The following is a 21,974-nucleotide window of genomic DNA, read 5'->3' as shown; positions in this document are numbered from 1 at the left end:
TGGGCCTAGTCATCAGCTCTTATCAAGGGGGAGTTGTCGAGATCTACCTGAGCTCAAGGCTCCCCTCTCGCCCTCCAAACGGGAGGGAGCCCAGGGCTCAAGAAACTTCAAGCTCAGGGCTCTCTCCCGGGACAATGGTTTTGGAGGTCGAATAATTAATAATAAATTAGGTACATTTTTGTTAATGTTCACCAAAAATTCAATTCAATTCAGCTTTATTTGTATAGCGCTTTTACAATGTAGATTGTGTCAAAGCAGCTTCACATAGTTGGTCATAGTAACTGGAACAGTGTTGTTCAGTTTTTAGTGTTTAAGTTCAGTTCAGTTTAGCTCAGTTCAGTGTGGTTTAATCATTACTGAGAGTTCAAACACTGAAGAGCAAATTCATCGATGCGTAGCTCTACCAATCCTGAACCATGCGAGCCAGTGGCGACAGTGGAGAGGGAAAAAAACTTCACCTGATAGGAGTGAAGGAAAAAAAACCTTGAGTGAACCAGACTCAGTTGGGCACGACCATTTTAATTTCTTTGCTGGCCAAAAGTCTTGTACAGAGCTTCAGTCACCGTGGTGGAGGCTAGAAGATGGCCTCAGCAAAGACTCGTCTGTCCCTGGAGCGTCGCTGGACGCTCAAAAAACAATAAAAGAAATGCTGTGAAATTTGCCGCTAATGTTTGCCAAAACTTGTCGCATAATCAGTCATTTTAAACACTAAAAATCATTAAAAACACTAAAACCGGACTGGTTAAAACTCAGCAACGAGTGCTTCATAATGCATTACAGATTCATACTCAACACTGCTGAAAGAAAGTTATTCAAGCTCAAACCCCTTCTGGACGTGATGCATGTATGTTCTGTTCTGTTCTATTATGTCATGCTCAGCTTTCATTGCTCACATTATGTGTAGATCATCAATTATAGACTACTAATGCGATATTTTAGACTTTGCATCTCTGTGGCTGTTTCACCCCGTAGATAAGACCAATCATCTGACTAGAAAGTGTAACAAGCACAAATTATCTCCTGCAGTGGTCAGCAAATTCAGCGTTTGGCTTGCTGCCGCTGGATTCTCCAGAGAGCAGAGGTTCACGCTGGGGTCTTATCGCTGCCTGATGTGTGTTATGTAACAGATGTGTGCTTGTGCGCTGCGCTTTTCAGCTTTTTTACCATGCTAGTTATCAGAAAGCATCCTATATTTAAACTTCTCTGAAGACAAACAGGCTGTTGGGTCATGTGTTGATGAGCAGTTATTAAATTATGTTTAATATTTCATGACTCATTTCACAGAAGTAGGTCAAATTGGAAGGGTACAAATAGCAGTAATGTGTTGATTTATTTGGTAGGGAGTAAAAATAAGTGTAAAGAGGCTCATTAATAAAGCATAAACTGAAACTAGTAAACAAATGAGCTCTTATTAAGGACTACACTGTTAAAAGGGCGCTCATTATTGGCATTTATGGTTTCTTGAAGTACTTTTGCATTGCACTGATGGTTTTTTACATGTCTTTTAACCCTTATGTGCTGTTTGGGGTGTTTTCATCCACTGTGGGCTGATTTTGAGTCTAAATTTGGCCACAACTTTCTCTGCGTTTCAGCAAATGGAATGATTTTTGGTGGCAAATCTGATTTTGACACATATTTTAGGGAAAATGCTTGAACATTTTCAAAAACAGTACAATCTGGCCAAAATCACTACCCTTTCGTTATGTTGGGGGCTGTTTTGACCCCATTGACTTCCATTATAATGACATATTTTGATTGCAAAGCCATGACACCATATAATCATGCATTCTTGATTGTTGCTGGTTTTCACTGTTGGGGAGGAGTACAGTTTGTCAGTTTTACTGTTTATCATCAGTTACAGTGCAAAAAAAAGCTTAGTTCTGGCTTTTATATGGAGTTAAAAATGGAGTAAAGTCTGTGTGTATGTGATAAAGTGCGAGAGAGAGCTTTGCGCACTGATCTTACTATGTCTGAAAAAATCAAAATAAGCAGCTCAGCTCTCAGAACACAGTAAACATAGTAAGGATATTTAAGCACACACTATAATCTGCTGTTGTACTTAATAGAACTCTATATAAAAGCCTATCTAAAGGGTTAATGCTGCCAACTGTATGTTGATTAACAGTACAAGTTGCACATTTTACCCATAGACTGTAAAATATATAAAATATATGGACATAGTATCCGTGACGTCACCCATAGGTTTCTAAAGAGCACAAAAGAAGCCACAAGTAGGCGCGGCCAACCGTCGCCATTTTGTTCGCGCGTCATCACACCCACGGCGGGATACCAAACAAGGGCAAAGAGGCGGAGAGTGGGCGGGGCTACAGACACCTGCTGGCATTTAGCTTGGACCTGGTTCAGACACACTTTACTTTGGGAGAACGCTTAATACTTTATCACCTGTGACTCGTTTTTATTCTGACCACTTGTGCTTGGTTGTACACTATATCAATAAAGTGTTTAGACTTTTAAAACACTGCTGTATTACATTGAGCCACTAAACATTGTTCTTATGACGTTTTTCAACAGGAGGAAAACGCGAATTACTTCCAAGCACTTCAGATATAGTCTGTGTTAGTAAATGTAAGACTATTGATGAAATCCAGCATAACACTATATGACAACGCTTCAGATGACGGTTCTAGAGCCTACAGCTAATCAATCTGACAGATTCTGGAGTGCATTACAGCTCTAAATATAAATATAAACTATAAATGATCCTAAATAAAACAAATACATGTACAGAGATGGTATATAAGTATATAACTTTACTCACATGGGAAACGGAGGCCACGTGAATGGTTTGTGAGCACAATTAAGTGCACTCAGCATGCCATGCCATCTAATAATTGTAGGAAGCAAGTCCAAAAGGCAGTTGACTGTGTAAAGCCACATAAAACAACACAGAAATACGATAAATATGCCGAGTTCAGTGGCTAATCTGCAGGATTCAGCTGAGGTGACGTGACGGCGACCAACGAGACCTAGCTGTCACTCAAGTGGCCACGCCCTTAATTATGCAAACTTAATATAACTTAATATAAAGGAAACGGATGGGTTATAAAAACATTCACCCCCCCTCACAGTTGTCATGAAGGGTAATATTAGCTGTATTAACCAAAATCTTTTTTGTACCAGGCTGTAAACACCTGGGCTCAATTGAAATTTGTTCTATTTTGGAGCCAGGAGCAGCCAGGACTAGCGGAATTTCGGATGAATTGCAGTTTTAGTTACTTCCGTATTGGCTTCCTGAGGGAGAGCGGGAGGTTACCGCTTGATTTTACCTCTTCCCAACAGGGAAAACCACCAATAATAAGAGCTGGGCGATAAGGGCAAAATATCATATCCCAGTATTTTTAGGTGGAATGACTGTATTTTCCCATAAATGGTTACTTGAGAGTTAAAGCCTTTAATAAAACATTATTAAATAATTTTTGAGCAAAATATAATTTAAACTCAGGTGTTTTCCTCCATGTTTACAAATAAACAGCTGCACAAACGTAACAGCTGCACAAAATCTTTGATAAATAAAAGTTCAGTACAGATTTTTCTTCTGCTTGAAACTGTTGCAGAACATTTTATTTATTTATTTTTTTTTGATAAATAAATACTGCTATGCTGTTGTGCAAATAACAAATTAAACAGAACCATAGAAAACAGAGCTATATTGTCAGAGCAAAAAAGGAACACACTTAAATAGTGACGCAACAAATTTAATGTAAAAATGAAACGCACAAACAGTATTTTATGTCACAATTGCAGTGTTGTTATAAGTAATCCTGTATACCACAGTTGTGTGATTTATAAACAACAATTAAATCAGCTGTATATGTTTATTTAGTTACACATTTACAATTATGTATTGTGCACAATTATTAAGCAGTGCACATATCGAAGATATCTAAAGAGAAGTCTTTCACTCCAGGTAAAAAAACCTACACTTTTTCTTTTGTTTTGACTAAACTTTTTTTTTTAACTAAATATTAAATATGGAGATGAAAACGAATAGACTATAGATATGAGAAGTAACCTAATTGTTTCAGAGTACTGTGATGAAATGCTGGTGAAGCATATAAATGTAGAACAGAACAGAATGCTAAGCCAAATGTGTTACAGCGTAAATGTAAAGAAGAGACTGTGGTGTAGTAAATACTGAACTTATAATCAGTGAATATGAGGTGGTTTCACTTCCAAAATGTGGTATAAATTCCTCTCATTTTGGCGTTTTTAATTCTTTTGAACACATTCAGGTGCTGCTTATCAATTTGACAAGGCTTCTACGTTTGTTCTTGCTGTCAATTGCGGAAGAAATGATGGATTATAGGTTTCTGATGAACTGCTGTGACAGCTGCAGGTGCTGTGTCAGATTTATCCAGGAGTCCAATTTTAATACAACACTGGCACTGTATGGTTCTTCAGTGATGGGTCGTTCTTGAATGAATAAATGACAACTTTTTTACATTTATGGGATTTTTTTAATGAGTTTTTTACATTTTAAGACTTTTATTTTAAAAAACGAATGTTAGACACATACTGTTTGCTATGGAATGCAAAAACTTTGAAGCTCAATATCTCAAAATCGTTCAGAACGCAGATAGAACCTTATAATACCAAAGTGACGATTTGTGCAAGCGGAGCTCTCGTGCTACCTTGGAGTGGTCTGTTTCACGCAGAATGCGCACGTGTGGCCTTAAACCATATCGATATGGAAGATATTGGATAATACTACATTGCGTTGGGGAATCATATCAATATATCCCCAGAACTCAATATACCGCCCAGCCATACCAATAATCAAGAATGCATTATTATATGCTGTCATGGCTTTGCAATCAACAAATGCTGTTATAATAGAAGTCAATGGGGCAAAAACCACCACAAACATAACGAAAGGATTGTCAATTTGAATAATACACAAGGGTTAAGAAGAGTGTGCGAATTATGCATTGACTATTAGGGGATTGTTTTTTATTGTGCTTTGTCAGTAGTAGTTTGGTTATACATGCTTCAGTGGATCAAATTTATGAATGTATTTAAATTGCATCTAATTTTGTAATAAAATGTATATGCTTTCAGTGCTTTGAGGGGTATTTAGTGACTATTTTAGAGGTTACAGAAGGTCAGACTAAACCACTTATGTGTCAAATTTATTTATTTAATATATATTTATATTATACATTTAAAAATTATTAATATTTAAGATATAGATCAGAGAAAGCTATTTCTTTCTATTAAAAAGCTGACTCCACCCATACATCTTGTTTTGATGTCCTTAAAGGCGGGATCAATCGTTAATTAGGGGGTTTAATCCCCCCCAAACCCCCCTGTAATTCGCACTCTTGTTAAGACTCTTAAGTTGTTTCAAAATGGTCCTTCTATGGCAGGGGTGTCAAACTCAATTCCTGGAGGGCTGAAGCCCTGCACAGTTTAGTTCCAACCCTGCTTCAACAAACTTACCTGTAGGTTTCAAACAAGCCTGAAGGACTCAATTAGTTTGCTCAAGTGTGTTTAATTAGGGTTGGAACTAAACTGTGCAGAGCTGCGGCCCTTTTGGAACTGAGTTTGACACCTGTGTTCTATGGCATTAAATGCACTATTTTGAACGCTTGTTTTTAAGAGTGTACAGCTAATTAGCAAAGTAATTGCAATCAAATGTGTGAGTGAAATGAATGTACTTTTTTTTGCAGGTGTGATTGTTGCGGTGGATGAAAACACAGCGTTCTCCTGGCCTATTTGCTGTCGGTGTGAGAGTTGCCATTTAGAGATTCGAGAAAACGAGTAAGTTCTAAAGTCGGTGCTAAGACAGATCGAAATTATTAGTGATGAACTTTAAAGAAGGTAGACAATTTTAAGTGAGGATCAAACTTCAGCATAGTCTTATGTTAGGATAGGCTGACAGATTTAAGCCATAATATACACATAATATATGTCCTACATTATACATACACATAAGAATAGAAAATTAGAGAAGATCTCAACATATAACCTTTGAAACCGACCATCTCACCCTGATTGTCAACCTTTATTTAAATAAATAAATGAATGAATAAATAAAAAAATTACAAAGCACACCTCTGAAACAAAACCAACAAAATAAATATATAAATAAATGGAAAAGCACACTTATGAAATAAAAATAATAAATAAATAAATAAATGGGAAATAACACCTCAGTAATATAAATAAAATAAAATAAATAAATGCATATATGAATGGAAAAGCACACCTCTGAAATAAAACTATCTAAATAAATATGGACTAAAATCCTTAATAATTAAACTAATATTAATACCTTCAAATTCAGAGTGCTTATACAGCCTTTATTCCAGCAGCATCACAGCTGCACATTCCTTCTTACGTCATCTAGTAAAATAAAGTGTTTATTGAGTCTCGAGTTCTTTCTCTATTAAAGCTGCCTTGAAATGCCTTGAAACATGCAGTGTAGCATATTTAAAATAAAAAAGACAAATCATTTTGGGACAACAAGATACAAGTCAGAAAATTGTGTTTTCACTACAGTCTTTACATAAAAATGAAGGGTTTGTGATATCTTATATTTATCTTTTAGTCAAAGGAATAAACACTTTATATAGTTTTGATTTTACATAGTTACATATTGTTTATGTATATAGTAGTGCCCATCAGAGCGGAGTGAGATGTCTGACCAATCAGAGCAGACTAAAATATTTGACTAATCAGAGCAGAGTATAATCGTTTTACCAATCTGAGCAGATTGGGATGTCTGACCAATCAGAGCAGAGTTGAATTGTCTGACCAATCAGAGCAGAGTGGAATTGTCTGTCCAATCAGAGCAGAGTGGGATGTCTGACTAATCAGAGCAGAATAGAATTGTCTGACCAATCAGAGCAGATTTGGATGTCTGACCAATCAGAGCAGAGTAGAATGGTCTGACCAATCAGAGCAGAGTGGGATGTTTGACCAATCAGAGTAGAATTGTCTGACCAATCAGAGCAGATTGGGATGTCTGACCAATCAGAGCAGAGTAGAATTGTCTGACCAATCACAGCAGAGTGGGATGTGTGACCAATTAGAGCAGAGTAGAATTGTCTGACCAATCAGAGCAGATTTGGATGTTTGTCCAATCAGATCAGAGTATAATTGTCTGACCAATCTGAGCAGGGTGGGATGTCTGACCAATCAGGGTAGAATTGTCTGACCAATCAGAGCAGAGTAGAATTGTCTGACCAATCTTAGCAGATTTGGATGTCTGTCCAATCAGATCAGAGTATAATTGTCTGACCAATCTCAGCAGAGTGGGATGTCTGACCAATCAGAGTAGAATTGTCTGACCAATGAGAGCAGATTGGCATGTCTGACCAATCAGAGCAGAGTGGAATTGTATGACCAATCAGAGCAGAGAGGTATATCTGACCAATTAGAGCAGAGTTGAATTGTCTGACCTATCAGAACAGATTTGGATGTCTGACCAATCAGAGCAGAGTAGAATTGTCTGACCAATCTGAGCAGAGTGGGATGTCTGACCAATCAGAGTAGAATTGTCTGACCAATCAGAGCAGATTGTGATGTCTGACCAATCAGAGCAGATTGGGATGTCTAACCAATCAGACCTGAGTAGAATTGCATTGCATTGCATCCTTAAACCACGCGTTTCAGACACTTTGAGAAAAGCTGATACTGGAATGGGAATTATGAGAAATCAGAAGTGTTTTCATTTATTTATTTGTTTTTTAAGTTGGATGAAGGTGAACCTGTACTAAAAACCTTCGAACCAAAAGTGAATGAGGAATCTATAAAATAGCATAATGGGCCACTTTAGTGTGTAAGATGCTTCCATTACGTCTGCTGTAATCACAGCCCACCGCAAAGCTAAATTGTTTTCACATTCCAGCGTAAGAGTAAAGCTGAAGCGGTGAATCATAGAGCCTTTGAGCCCTCGAACTGAAAAAAGACTCTAAACATTTGACAAACAACAATAAAAGCTGCGTGTGTGTGTCGTTTCTAGGAAAGAATTCCTCTGTTTGGTGTGTGGAGCAGTGATGGATGAACCCAGCACAAAGATGCAGCTGGAGGTGTTTCTGAGCTGCTCTTCACTGAGCCACTGTACCGTCAAAATCAAGGTGAGATCATGGCAGAAATCCACAGTGGACTGCACAAAAACATGCCCTGCTCATATTTCAAAATACAGCTGAAGTCAGAATTATTAGCCCTTCTGTGAATTTCCTTTTCAATATTTCCTGAATGATGTTTAACAGAGCAAGACATTTTTGATAGTATTTCCTATAGTATTTTTTAATCTGGTTTTATCTTTCAACTTTTTAAAACCTTTATAAGGTCAATATTATAAGCCCTCTTTAAGCAATATATTATTTCGATTGTTTACCGAACAACCCACTGTTATACAATGACTTGCCTATTTACTCTAACCTGCCTAATTAACCCTTTAAATGTCACTTTAAGCTGAAAACTAGTATCTTGACAAAGATCTTGTAAAATATTATGTACTCTCATCATGGCAAAGTTAAAAGGCAGTTCTGTGGGCGCAAATGCCTTGTTGATGCTAGTGGTCAGAGGAAAATGGCCAAACTGGTTCCAGAAAGGCAACAGTAACTGAAATCACTGAAACCGCTCATTACATCCGAGGTATGGAGAAGAGCATCTCTGAACGCACAACACATCTAACATTGATGCGGATAACCTACAGCAGCAGAAGACCACACCGGGTGCCACTCCTGTCAGCTAAGAACAGGAAACCGATGCTACAATTCACACAGACTCACCAAAATTGGACAATAGAAGATTGGAGAAATGTTGCTTGGTCTGATGAGTCTCGATTTCTGCTGCAACATTCAGATAGTAGGGTCAGAATTTGGCATCAACAACATGAAAGCATGAATCCATCCTGTCTTGTATCAACAGTTCAAGCTGGTGGTGTAATGATGTGGGGGATATTTTCTTGGCACACTTTGGGCCCATTAGTGCCAATTGAGCATTGTGTCAACGCCACAGCCTACTAGAGTATTGTTGCTGACCATGTCCATCCCTTTATGACTACAGTGTACTCAGTGTACTTCCAGCAGGATAACGCGCCATGTCATAAAGGCGCAAATCATCTGGTTTCTTGAACATGACAATGAGTTCATTGTACTCAAATGGCCTCCACAGTCACCAGATTTCAATCCAACAGAGCACCTTTGGGATGTAGTGGAATAGAAGATTGGCATCATGAATGTGCAGCCGACAAAGCTGCAACAACTGCGTGATGCTATCATGTCAATATGGAGCAAAATCTCTGAGGAATATTTCCAGTACCTTGTTCAATCTATCCCACGAAGGATTAAGGCAGTTCTGAAGGCAAAAGACTACTTTCATTCATTCATTCATTCATTTTCTTGTCGGCTTAGTCCCTTTATTAATCCGGGGTCGAACCGCCAACTTATCCAGCAAGTTTTTACGCAGCGGATGCCCTTCCAGCCGCAACTCATCTCTGGGAAACATCCACACACACATTCACACACACACTCGTACACTACGGACAATTTAACCTACTCAATTCACCTGTACTGCATGTCTTTGGACTGTGGGGAAAACCGGAGCACCCGGAGGAAACCCACGCAAACTCAGGGAGAACATGCAAACTCCACAGAGAAACGCCAACTGAGCCAAGGCTCGAACCAGCGACCCAGCGACCTTCGTGCTGTGAGGCGACAGCACTACCTACTGCGCCACTGGTTCGCCCCAGCACTACTTTAAATGATTTAATTTTTCTAGAATATGACATACTAATGTATATTTATATTTGTAAAGCAAATTTTGTTGGTTCACATAAGGGATTATAGACGGTACAGCAAACACAACTACTAAGCAGATTAAGGATTTTTTTTTAATATAATAACAATAATAAGCCAGTCATGATGATGAATATGATGATAATAATAATGAGTATCAGATATTTCTCACAATCTGTTTTATTACTGCTGATATATATTTTTTAAATTATTTTTGGCTAAATTTGATTAGATTACTAGATTTTCACTAGTGTTAAAGAACGTCATATCTGGTGTTTTGTTTAGTTTTTATTTTAAGGCATAAATTAAAGAGTGTACAGCAAACACTGTGATGAATCAATATTATTTAAATGTTTATGTTATTTTTCCCAGAGGGCATTAACTGCGTAAAAACTTGCTGGATAAGTTGGCGGTTCATTCTGCTGTGGCGACCCCAGATTAATAAGAAAATGAATGAATGAATGTTTAAGTTATAAATTCATTCATTTTCTTTTCGGCTTAGTCCCATTATTAATCTGCGTCGCCACAGCGGAATGAACCGCCAACTTATCCAGCATATGTTTTATGCAGTGGATGCCCTTCCAGCTGCAACCCATCACTGGGAAACATTCATACACACTTATTCACACACATACACTATTGTAAATTTGGCCTACCCAATTAACTTGTAACACTTGTCTTTGGACTGTGGGGGATACCGGAGCACCCGGAGGAAACCCACGCCAACACGGGGAGAACATGCAAACTCCACACAGAAACGCCAATTGACCCAGCCGAGCTCAGCGACCTTCTTGCTGTGAGGTGAACGTGTTACTCACTGTGCCACCGTGCAGCTCCTAAATGTTTAAGTAAATTATTTTAATACCTTTTGCATTAATATCAGTGTGCAAGATACACATCCTCTAGATGCACTGGGACGCATCGTCAGTGATGTATCCAGGGTGTTTCGGATCTTTCAACATCAGACACTCTCGCCCAGGTGACCCAGCTGAGGTTGATCGGACCCCAACTTCAGTCACAGTAGCTATCACCCATGGATCTGCCCTCTTTATCCATAGCCATCTTGTGGCTTTCTCTGCAGCTTCACAAACTGACTTAATGGCTCTTTTCTTAGCTGCTACTTCTAGGCCTAGTTGGTTGAAGACTTTACAGAGTGAACGTCCTGCCGACCCTTTACAGCAGGGGTCACCAATCTCGGTCCTGGAGAGCCGGTGTCCCTGCAGCGTTTAGCTCCAACTTGCCTCAACACACCTGCCTGGATGTTTCAAGTATACCTAGTAAGACCTTGATTAGCTTGTTCAGGTGTGTTTGATTAGGGTTGGAGCTAAAATCTGCAGGACACCGGCCCTCCAGGAACAAGTTTGGTGACCACTGCTCTACAGTCCATTTAGCATTAACATTAAACATTGAGTGTTTTTTTAAATAAAAATACTTTAATAAGTCATATTAGTCGTTTATTATTTATATAAACAATTATGATTTCAATCATTTAATAATTATTTATTATTTAAATAAAAAACCGTCTTACATTTATTTTGGAGGGGTATACAGTTGAAGTCAGAATTATTAGCCCCCCTGAATTATTAGCGCCCCTGTTTATTTTTTTCCCCAATTTCTGTTCTGTTCTGGGAAGATTGTTTCAGCACATTTCTAAGCATAATAGTTTTAATAACTCATCTCTAATAACTGATTTATTGTATCTTTGCCATGATGACAGTAAATAATATTTGACTAGATATTTTTCAAGACACTTCTATACAGCTTAAAGTGACACTAAAAGGCTTAACTAGGTTAATTAGGTTAACTAGGCAGGTTAGGGTAATTAGTCAAGTTATTGTATAATGATAGTTTGTTCTGTAGACTATCGGAAAAAAATATTAGCTTAAAGAGGCTAATAATTTTGTCCCAAAAATGTTTTTTAAAAAATTAATAACTGCTTTTATTCTAGCCGAAATAAAACATATAAGACTTTCTCCAGAACAAAAAATATTATCAGACATACTGTGAAAATGTCCTTGCTCTGTTAATCATCATTTGGGAAATATTTAAAAAAGAAACTCAAAATCAAAAGGGGGCTAATAATTCTGACTTCAACTGTATATGCCAGACCTCTTCGTGAAAGGTTTTGTGAGATCCTTCGAATTCTGCAGTGAAGCATCTGCATCTGCATCTCAAATTACTTCACGATAATAAAAATAAAGTCAAGCTAGCATGATTTTATCACTCTTGCTGAAACCCCAATGCTCTTCATCTAGCGTTTTATCTACACTCAGTTTTGTTTCCTGGACGGTTCAGCGGAAGTGGAGAGCCACATATTATGGAAAAGATTTAACAAGATAAACCTCTCAAACATGATCAGAAATGTGTGTCGCTCACTGCAGAACACAAATTAAGATAGGCCGAAGGACAGATCTGGACCACTGAGTGGCACAACTCAATGTTAATTATTCCATCGACTTTTTTCAAGAAGCATTCATTTTTGATTAAAGTCAGATTTTTAAAAACTTATTTACAGTTTAAATGTCAGAATTGTTAACAATTTTTAGTCTTATATAGTCAAATATTTCCCAAATGATGTTTAACAGAGCAAGAAATTTTTAACAGTATTTCCTATAATATTTTTTTTCTTCTAGGGAAAGTGATTTGTTTTATTTTGGCTAGAATAAAAGCAGTTTTTCATTTTTAAACCATTTTAAGGTCAATATTATTAGCCCCCTTAAACAGTATTTTTTTATCGATTGTCTACAGATTAAACCACTGTTGTACAATGATTTGCCTAATTACCCTAACTTGCCTAGCTAACCTAGTTAAGCCTTTAAATGTCACTTTAAGCTGTATAGAAGTGTCTTGAAAAATATCTAGTCAAATATTATTTACTGTCATCATGACAAAGATAAAGTAAATCAGTTATTAGAAATGAGTTTTTAAAACTATTATGATTAGAAATGTCTTAGCAAAATATTTTTTGCTTAATCAGGGAAAAGCGTATATAGGAACAGGGTGGCTTATAATTCAAGAGGGGTAATAATTCGGACTTTAAATATACTTTGTTCTAAGCCATTATTACCATGTCAAATAAGCATTGCATTTTACATGAATGAGGCCTTTACTTTGTCAAGTGCAAATTGCTCAAAATGCTTGAGTAGACGAGGTCAGATGCAGTTTTTATACTGTTTTTTTTTCAGTTCCGCCACATTGCATGAATCTGATGAAATGAATGCATTGATGTACATGTGTTTCAGTTGCAGCAAAAAACCATCAAGTCTCTTTTAAGCTCGACAAGAAGTTCTGAGGTGAGAAGGTGTCATTTTTTGCACGTTTTTTATGTTTTCTTCATTTCTGACTTAAAAAAAGAAAGAAAGCAGGCTATAATTTTGAATCAAGATATTAGTTGAATCAAATTATCTTCTAGCATCTCAACATACATCAGGCAAACTTAAGATTAATATTAACTTTTTATAAATGAAATGTAATTTAAAAATGTAGTTAAACGTTTAAGTTAAATCAACATAAAATAAGTTCATGACTTTTTGTCATTAAATTTTTTAGTTTAGATATTTGGATCAAAAACAAGACAAAGGGCCCTATCATACACCCGGCGCAATGAGGCGCATGGCGGGACGCAAATGTTGTTTGCTAGTTTCAGCTTGGCGCAAGAGTGTTGCACTACGCTGTTTAAATAGCAAATGCATTTGCGCTCATATGTGCGCCCATAGGCGTTCTGGTCTAAACAAGGAGGCATGTTAAGCCGCATTGCTGGCGCGTTGCTATTTTGAGAAACTAAAATACACTGTTCAATAGCGCGTTATTTGTGAGCCTCGCTGACACATTGTTTAATACATACAGGATGTACAGCAAAACAACAATATCTTTACATATGAAAAAGAATTAAAGGATTTAAATATTACAAAAATTATTATTTTCCAGCCTACATAAATAAAAACCACTGCCTTCATGAGTTCTTCATCTTGGGGGGCGTTTTCAGTTCATTCATGACAATTTGCTTTTGTATAATGTTATTATTATTAGCAGTATTATTTATTATATACATATTTATATTTGTTTTAATAAAAACAAGCTTAGATTTGCCCACCTGTCAGGTTTTAGACTTTATGGGGCACAGCATGTGTTTTTGGATATAACTCAGGTTTTTGAGCACACTTCGTTATTGTTGTTCACTTATTTGTTTGCTGGAAATTAGAACTGAATTTATAAACAGTTTTGAAACAAATCTTTGAGCTTAACAAACAAAATTAATTATTTATAGGGTAATGGATATCTGTGTGTACAACAAGTTTTCCTATCCACGAGAGTGAAAGTGAAAGTAAAGAATGAGGAGCCTCATCTCTTATTCTTGTGGTGTAGAGGCTCTGTTTAACTGTTTTCTCGCTAGTGAAGCGTTCAGTTTTTCCACTTACAAAGTCCGCCATGTAAACAACTGTAAAACAACTGCCTCTTAAAGGGAATGGGAGATGAGACTCTGATTGGTTTATTCTCAAAACAAACCTATAACTCATTAAGAGAATAAGCTCAACCCTGTTAAACCATGTGCTGTGGCGCAAAGCGGATTTTCCTGCCCTTAAAATAGCGAAAGTGGATTCCGACACGCCCTTAATGCATTTGCGCCCTGCACTTAGCATGCGCATGGATCGTCAAAATGGAGCCCACAGTCTCTAATTAAGAAAAGCATTTTTTTCGCTAATAATAAACCACTGGCGATGGCTTTTATTTCAGCAAACTCCTAATTTTCTGTTTATTAATAGTTATTAAGGTAGCTGGGTAAAGAGAATAGGGAAGTAGAATAAGATCATGCTTTGTTTACTTTTTATGCTCCAAAAATGCTTTTCCTAGACTTTTTGTCTTGTTTCTGTAATCCAAATATCTAAAAGGTCTTGAATCAAGAAGCATTTTCTAGACAAGCAAAAATATTGGGTAACACTTTATAATAACTACACACTATAAATCATGTATTAAGCATTAGCAAATAGTGAATTCATTATCCGTTAAGTATTATCTCTACATTAATAAACGTTAGTAAGCAGTTTATAACTGCAGCCACAAATGCTCTATTCTTGACTTATAACCACATTTAAAATGTGCTTAATAATTGTATTTTCATACTTAGTAAATGATTAATTTTTCATTACTAAATTAAGTATTGCATTATTTACAAACCAGTTGTATTTAAGAGTAGTTGAGGGTTTTTAGGATCTTTCAGAATGAGTTAGTAAATGATTAATAAACTATTGAAATCAACATTTATATGTCTTATTATTCAGGCATATAGTCAACTAATATGTTAATAAATGCTTTGTTAACTCAACTTCATGCAGTTTTGTGATCTAAAGTGAGAGCTGTTTATGCTTTATAAATCCCTTATAAATGACAAATAAAGGCTCAGACTCAAATGAACTATAATCTTTGCAATCTTTTCTAAAATGTAAAATTACTGTAAAGTTTAAACATTGCTGAATAACAGAAGTGTTAAAATACAACAAAACTGGATAAAACAACAATACAATAATTAAACAATGTAATAAAATGTAATGTTTAAAATCTACAGTGATTTTATTTTAGATCAAGTTGCAAAGATTTATTTTTTATTTGAAGTACAGTTTCATTTGTGTATCTTTAATTGAATAGGAATGAATAATGTCATTGTTCCTGTTTAGAATTTAACTGAGCGTTCATTTGTCACTTATAAGGGATTTATAAAGCATGAATAGTCCTCACTTTAGATTAGGTCACAAAACTGCATGAAGTTGAGTTAATAAAGCATTTACCAACATATTAGTTGACTATATGCCTGAATAATAAGACATATAAATGTTGATTTCAATAGTTTATTAATCATTTACTAACTCATTCTGAAAGATCCTAAAAACCCTCAACTACTCTTAAATACAACTGGTTTGTAATTAATGCAATACTTAATTTGGTAATGAAAAATAAATCATTTACTAAGTATAAAAATACAATTATTAAGCTCATTTTAAATGTGGTTATAAGTCAAGAAAACAGCATTTGTAGCTGCAGTTATAAACTGCTTACTAACGTTTATTAATGTAGAGTTAATGCTTAACGGATAATGAATTCACTATTTGCTAATGCTTAATAAATGATTTAGAGTGTGTAGTTATTATAAAGTGTTATCAAATAGGGTCTTGTTTTCAGAAATAATATATTAAAATTAGACAAGTTTTTCTTGAAAACAAGCCAAACAATCTGCTAACAAAGAAACGTATTTCAAAGCAAAAACAAGATTAGTTTACTCACCCCATTGTCAAATTAATTTTCACTTTATCAAAAAATAATAATTAAAATCAGCTAATTTTGACTTATTATTTCTGAAGCCTAGGTTTTCTGTCTTATATTGTATATATTGCCTACACTGTAAAAACTTACTTACAGCGAGTAAACCAATTGAGTTTAAGTTTATCAACTTTATTAATCCCACCAGGGGCAATTAGATTAGGGTAGTAGCATTTCATGATACAACAAACACATAAAGAGACAAATCATTTAGAAACAGCATTAAAAAACACAATCCAACATGCTGCATAATAACTTCATAAATAGTACTAAAAAACATAGGAAAGACCCATGTATTAAAAATGTTAAACTTTTTTCCTGAAATGTATACTCTTTCTTGCTTAGATTTTTTTTGTCTTGTTTCTAGTCTAAATATCTAAAATTTCTTATGTCAAGAAGCAAAACATATTGTCTTGTTTTGAGAAAAAATATGCCAATATTAAGTGAGTTTTTTCTTAAAACAAGCAAAATAATCTGCCAATTGGGTTAGCAAATAAATCTTGTTTTTTCTTCATCAAACAGAATAGATATTGACTTTGTGTCACTTAAAAACTTTAGTTGAAACCTGAATAATTTATTAAAATAAGTTTAATTAACAAAAAATGATTGACTTTTTGTCATTAAATATTTTACAGTCTTAATATTTAGACTAGAAACAAGAGTTTTTTTTGCAGTCTAAGTACTAATAAACAGCCAATATCGTAAGTTATATCATAAGTAATAAGCAGGTAAAAAGTTAGTTAATAGGAAGAATTGATATTTGAGCTAAAATGTTGCCGCAATGTCTGTTTGAAACTGAAAGTTAAGTGTGTGTGTGTGTGTGTGCGTGTGCGTGTGCGCGATTATGTGTGTGCGCGCGTGTGTGATCTGTTTACTTAACAGGGCCACAATGTGGAGCATGTTCTTGGCTCAGAGATCGGTCCTCTCAGCGCCTTCGTCCACATTGTGAACAGGAGTCAGACTGTTTGGATCGGTTTGGAGGAGTTATCCTTTGACTAGCTCGCTTATCTGCTGCTATTATTACTGAAGAATCAGCCAACACTAGTCATGCATTACTTCTGAAGGAGTATATGTGATAAAAATAGCCTTGACTGAACCACTTTCACTCAAACTACTTTTTGAATGTTTATTCCGAGTCATATTGATCTGGAATATGTTGAAATGAATTATTATTAAGATGTTTTTGCGGTAAATCCAGCTGATGAAAGAGATTTTGTGTTGAGGCAAAAGTTGTTTCTAACCACATTATGGTGGCGTTTAAGTTAAGCTGTACACAATTAACACTCTCATCTGTTTTGCTGCACTTCATGATAGCTCATATTTACTATAAATAAATGTTTTTTTTGCCACCAAATGATTTTAGATATGATTTTATGATGTTCAAATGATTTTAGATATGATTTTATGATGTTTCAAATGATTTTAGATATAATTTTATGATGTTTCAAATGATTTTAGATATGATTTTATGATGTTCAAATGATTTTATTTTCATTTCAGCTTAACCAATGCTATTTTTTTCACTAACATAACCATTGATTATTTTTGTTTTGATAACAAAATACTCATATTTAAATGTCATTTTATTCCTATTTTTTTAAATTGTTGACAGTAATTACTCTACGGTAAAAAAACAAGAGATGGCACATTTTATTGTCCATATAAAATTAATTTTATATAAACAGAAAGCAAATTAAAAGTATGAAAAGCATCTATTTTAATGGTTGAAATATCATCTATACATATAAAATGTCAAAGTATAGATGAAATAATATTCAATCATCATTTAGCAACGGATATATTTATGCAAAAACTGATTAAACATGTTTATTCTGGCTTGTCTGCACAGAAGTAAAGTTCTACAAGTGGGTAAAAACTGATCATTAATGTGTATTTTGTAGCTGCACTGCAGTTAAATAGTCAGTAAAAGTCTCCTAAATATCTTTGAATGTTTCAAATGTTTCAGCGTATTCTAAACACCTAATAAGATTTGTCTTTTTTATTTACTTATTTATTTGTTGCATCAAATATTGCTACACCAAATAACATTTTAATAGATGCTTTCTGTAAAAATTATAGATTTTTGCTGCTTGAAGCATCCCATTTGACAGTGAATGACTATAAATGAAAAGGTTTTATATGTAAATACATTAAGTATGCAGCTTTGGATATTAATATTTTTCATTTATTAATAACAAGCTGAAATATTGCTGTCAACTTTCATCTTATTGGTGGCTTTAGCCCTTGTTTACCAACCTGACTATCAAACGCAGCAGCAGTTGTGACATTAAACACTAAAGGATCTCTTTAATGTTTACCACAAACTATCTTTGTTACTCATAAATCCCCCAAAATCGCTATTTTTAACACGCATAGAACTAAAAATATTCGGGTTTTGGAACTGACTGACAGCTACACCTTTCACCAGACCGCGCCCCCTCAGACCCGCCCCCCTACACACATGCGCGTTCACGTGTATGTTTTTTTCAAATTCACATCGTTTTATTTATGCATCTGTACACACTGTACAATTTCAAACATGCTCTGGCATTAATACGAAGTTTCAGGGAATTATAAAAACAAGTACCATAAAAACATATATGAAGTTTTTTCTGTAATAATTTAGAATACAAAAGAAGCTTTCACAAAAAGTCCATCATCGTCGTCTAACGTGTAACTTTAAGCGCGTCTGCTACAAGAAGAACAAGTTCACTGAGGTATGTTTTTGGCAGGGTTTTGTTTTTCGCAGTTTTTGCGCGTGCGTGCGTCACCGACTGTCAACAGCCGCGCGCGCCGCCGACCCAAACGAGGCTTCGGGCATCTGTTTGAAGAAGTTTCTAAGGCTGCTCAGCTCTCTCGTCAGCTGGTCGATGGTTTTGTGCAGACGCTCGTTTTCCGCGCCCAGCTCGATCATCTTTTGCTGCATGTCCAAGTTGCGCTGCTTCGCCTTGTCTCTGCTTTTACGCACGGCGATGTTGTTCCTCTCGCGCCGCTGCCGGTACTCCGGACTGTGCCTGTCCACGTTCTTTTTGCCCTTCTCCTTGCCTGGCCTCCTGTGTGCCACGGGCTCGGGCTCAGGTGTGGTGGGGGGCGTCGGCTGTCCCGTGTGCATGAAGTTGACGGAGGTCTGCGCGCACGCCTCGATCTGCGACGGTAAAGACGAGGAGTGCTCGCTGTCGCTCCAGTCCGCCTCCTTCTTAATCGGTGCGCAAAACGAGCCCTTTCCGAAACCCTCCAGGTGCCTCTCCGCGCTCTTGTGCGCAAACGCGTTGGACATGTAAAAGTCAGGCTTTTCTTGCTTTACAGTATTGTTGAACAGGTCTGCGAAGAGCTCGTCGTTGCAGATCTCCAACGGGACCGTTGACATGGACTCAATGTAGGCGCTGAAGTCGATGGCGCTCTCATCGTCATAGATAGCAGGAGCATTGCTGAGCTCCATCATGTTGCCAGTGCTGCTGCTGTTGTTGTTGTTGTTCTCTCCTGGTTTTGCATCTCCTTTATTATCATAAAAGTTGGCAGGCTCCATGGCCCAGCTCATGTTGCATGGTGGCGTTACGCACTGCGAGTCCAGATTGTACATGTCAGACATGGACGCAGCAGAAGTCACCATTAAATACGCACAAAAATTCCCTTGTGAATGAATCCCTTTGGCTGTCCCAAGGAAAGTGTGTCTTTTTTTCACGCGCTGGTTTTCGCGCAGCCCGCGCGTATCTCCAAAAGTTCTGCCTCTGGAACAGGTGCTAAAAGTTTCTCTCAGCTCTATCGAGATCTCCGCCGTCCGCGCGCATTTGTACGAGCGCTCGGTTTGCGTCAGCGCTTCTCCTCCCCCTCGCAGAAGCCAGTGAATGTCCAGTGTCAGTCACATGTTCCTCCCGGGCTCCTATTTGAGGAGAGTCGGGTGTGCATGTACGCCTACCAGAACACAGAGGAGCAGATCGAGAACAGCCTGTCAGAACTGCGTGTTGTAGGACACGAGGACATGTCTGAATGCGCCTGTCTGTCGGTTTGCAAGCGTGTGTGTGCGTCTGACACTCTCTGAGATATATATATATATATATATATATATATATATATATATATATATATATATATATATATATATATATATATATATATATATAGTATCGATCAAAAGTTTGGGGTCAGTTTCTTTTATCTTAATGCGTTTTTTTTTAAGATAATGATCCTGTTCATCAAGTCAGCAGTTATTAAATTATTTTTTTCCAGTTGTTAAATATTTATTAAAATTTTAAATAGCTGCTTTTTATTGTATGTAGTTTCAATTGAAATTATTACTCCAGTCATTATTGCTTTTATTACTATTACCGTTAATAATAATATTAATAATAATAAATTATTATTATTATTATTATTATTATTATTATTATTATTAATACTATTAAAGTGATTTCTGAAGGATCATGTGACTGAAGACTGGAGTAATAAAGCTGAAAATTCATCTTTAAAATCACTGGAATAAATGATTAAAGTTAATTATAAACTACTTTTGATCAGTTATTTTATAATGCAATAACATACAATTTTACAAGTTGTACTGTATTTGTGATCAAATAAATGCAGGCTTGGTGAGCTGAAGAAGCTTATTTTTAAAACATTTTAAAATCATACTGACCCCATTTATATATATATATATATATATATATATATATATATATATATATATATATATATATATATATATATATACACAAGTTTGAATGCTTTTTTGAATTAGAAGCGTATTTGAAAATAAATAAATGTATGCACCACTATCAAAGTAAATAAATGCAAGTAAATAAATATACGTTTTAATAATAACAATAAGTTTATATTAATAATAATATAATAATAAATACGTTTTTTATCAATGCTCTTGTTGTTAACGTTAATTATTGTTTTGTCACTATTTTAATCAAGAAAATCAAGATATATGGGTGGTATTTTGTTGTTAAAATTATTTATTCATTCATTTTCTTTTCAGCTTAGTCTCTTACCCCATCTTGGGTCTCCACAGCGGAATGAACTGCCAACTTAACCAGCATATGTTTTACACAGCGGATGACCTTCCAGCTATAACCCATTACTGGGAAACATCCATACACACTCATTCAAACACATACATTATGGACAGTTTAGCTTGCGTTTGGACTGCTTGGGAAACTGGAGCATTTGGAGAAAACCCACGCCAACATGGGGAGAACATGCAAACTCCACACAGAAATGCCAAGGGACCCAGCCGAGGCTCGAACCAGCGACCTTCTTGCTGGTTTTAATAATAAAAGGATTATTATTTATTATTATTATTATTATTATTATTATTATTATTTGTGTTATAGTACATATTCTAAAACATGATTGAATGATTGCATGTCGCATGTGTTGGAAAGCATTTATAAGTGAAAGAATGTCTTTGCATTATGTTTTATTATACTGTTATCACAATATGTGAATGACCAGTGAATGAATGAATAAATAATTTAAGATTTTTTGTTTTATCATCGTCATATTAGTTTATATTGTGTGACGACACAAACAAAATAAGTCAAATAAAGCAGATAAATATGCAGTCAACACGTTGTAATATTTGTTTTTATTTCACATATAATTAATAAAATCCACTTTGATAAGCTTTTTAAAAGTAAATGTTTGGTTTTTCTGACTTTCACTTCTGTTTATAAAACGTTCAATAATGTGCTAAACAGTCATTCACTGAGATTCAGGAGTTTCATCTTGTCAACCACACGGACATCTAGTGGACACCAGAGGAACTACTACTATTTATACTCTGTTGATGTTCTTTCCCGCGAAAATGTCGGGCGAGACCAAACAGCAGATAGGGTGTCTTTATGTCACTCATCCTGTAACGTCCAGAATGCAAATAGGAATATGTAA

At 35.8% G+C, this 21,974-nt stretch overlaps 2 protein-coding genes and 1 long non-coding RNA gene across 4 annotated transcripts in view; 2 read left to right on the top strand and 1 right to left on the bottom strand.

Annotated features, from left to right (window-relative positions):
- The window catches only part of spidr (scaffold protein involved in DNA repair), a 130,873-nt gene extending 113,437 nt beyond the window's left edge, over positions 1 to 17,436 (top strand). The window contains exons 17-20 of one of the 2 annotated variants that reach the window (XM_073941013.1): positions 5,691 to 5,781; positions 7,988 to 8,102; positions 13,013 to 13,063; positions 16,965 to 17,436. In XM_073941013.1, coding sequence (XP_073797114.1) covers positions 5,691 to 5,781; positions 7,988 to 8,102; positions 13,013 to 13,063; positions 16,965 to 17,081 — 374 coding nt within the window. In that variant the 3' untranslated portion in view covers positions 17,082 to 17,436. The remainder of the gene's footprint in view (positions 1 to 5,690; positions 5,782 to 7,987; positions 8,103 to 13,012; positions 13,064 to 16,964) is intronic. The other variant, XR_012399512.1, reaches the window with a different exon arrangement.
- Positions 17,437 to 18,623: 1,187 nt separating this feature from the next.
- Positions 18,624 to 19,835, bottom strand: cebpd (CCAAT enhancer binding protein delta). The gene is given in 1 exon segment (NM_131887.1): positions 18,624 to 19,835. A coding segment is annotated over 1 exon segment (843 nt). The 5' UTR covers positions 19,693 to 19,835; the 3' UTR covers positions 18,624 to 18,849.
- Positions 19,836 to 19,996: 161 nt separating this feature from the next.
- On the top strand, positions 19,997 to 21,653 carry LOC141380759 (uncharacterized). Its single transcript, XR_012399513.1, has 2 exons — positions 19,997 to 20,097; positions 21,064 to 21,653. It is a non-coding gene; the product is annotated as an uncharacterized lncRNA (long non-coding RNA).
- Positions 21,654 to 21,974: the final 321 nt, after the last annotated feature.

This window comes from Danio rerio, chromosome 24 (genome assembly GCF_049306965.1).
Source record: "Danio rerio strain Tuebingen ecotype United States chromosome 24, GRCz12tu, whole genome shotgun sequence".
Lineage (NCBI taxonomy): Eukaryota > Metazoa > Chordata > Actinopteri > Cypriniformes > Danionidae > Danio > Danio rerio.
This window is presented reverse-complemented; position numbering and strand designations above follow the sequence as displayed.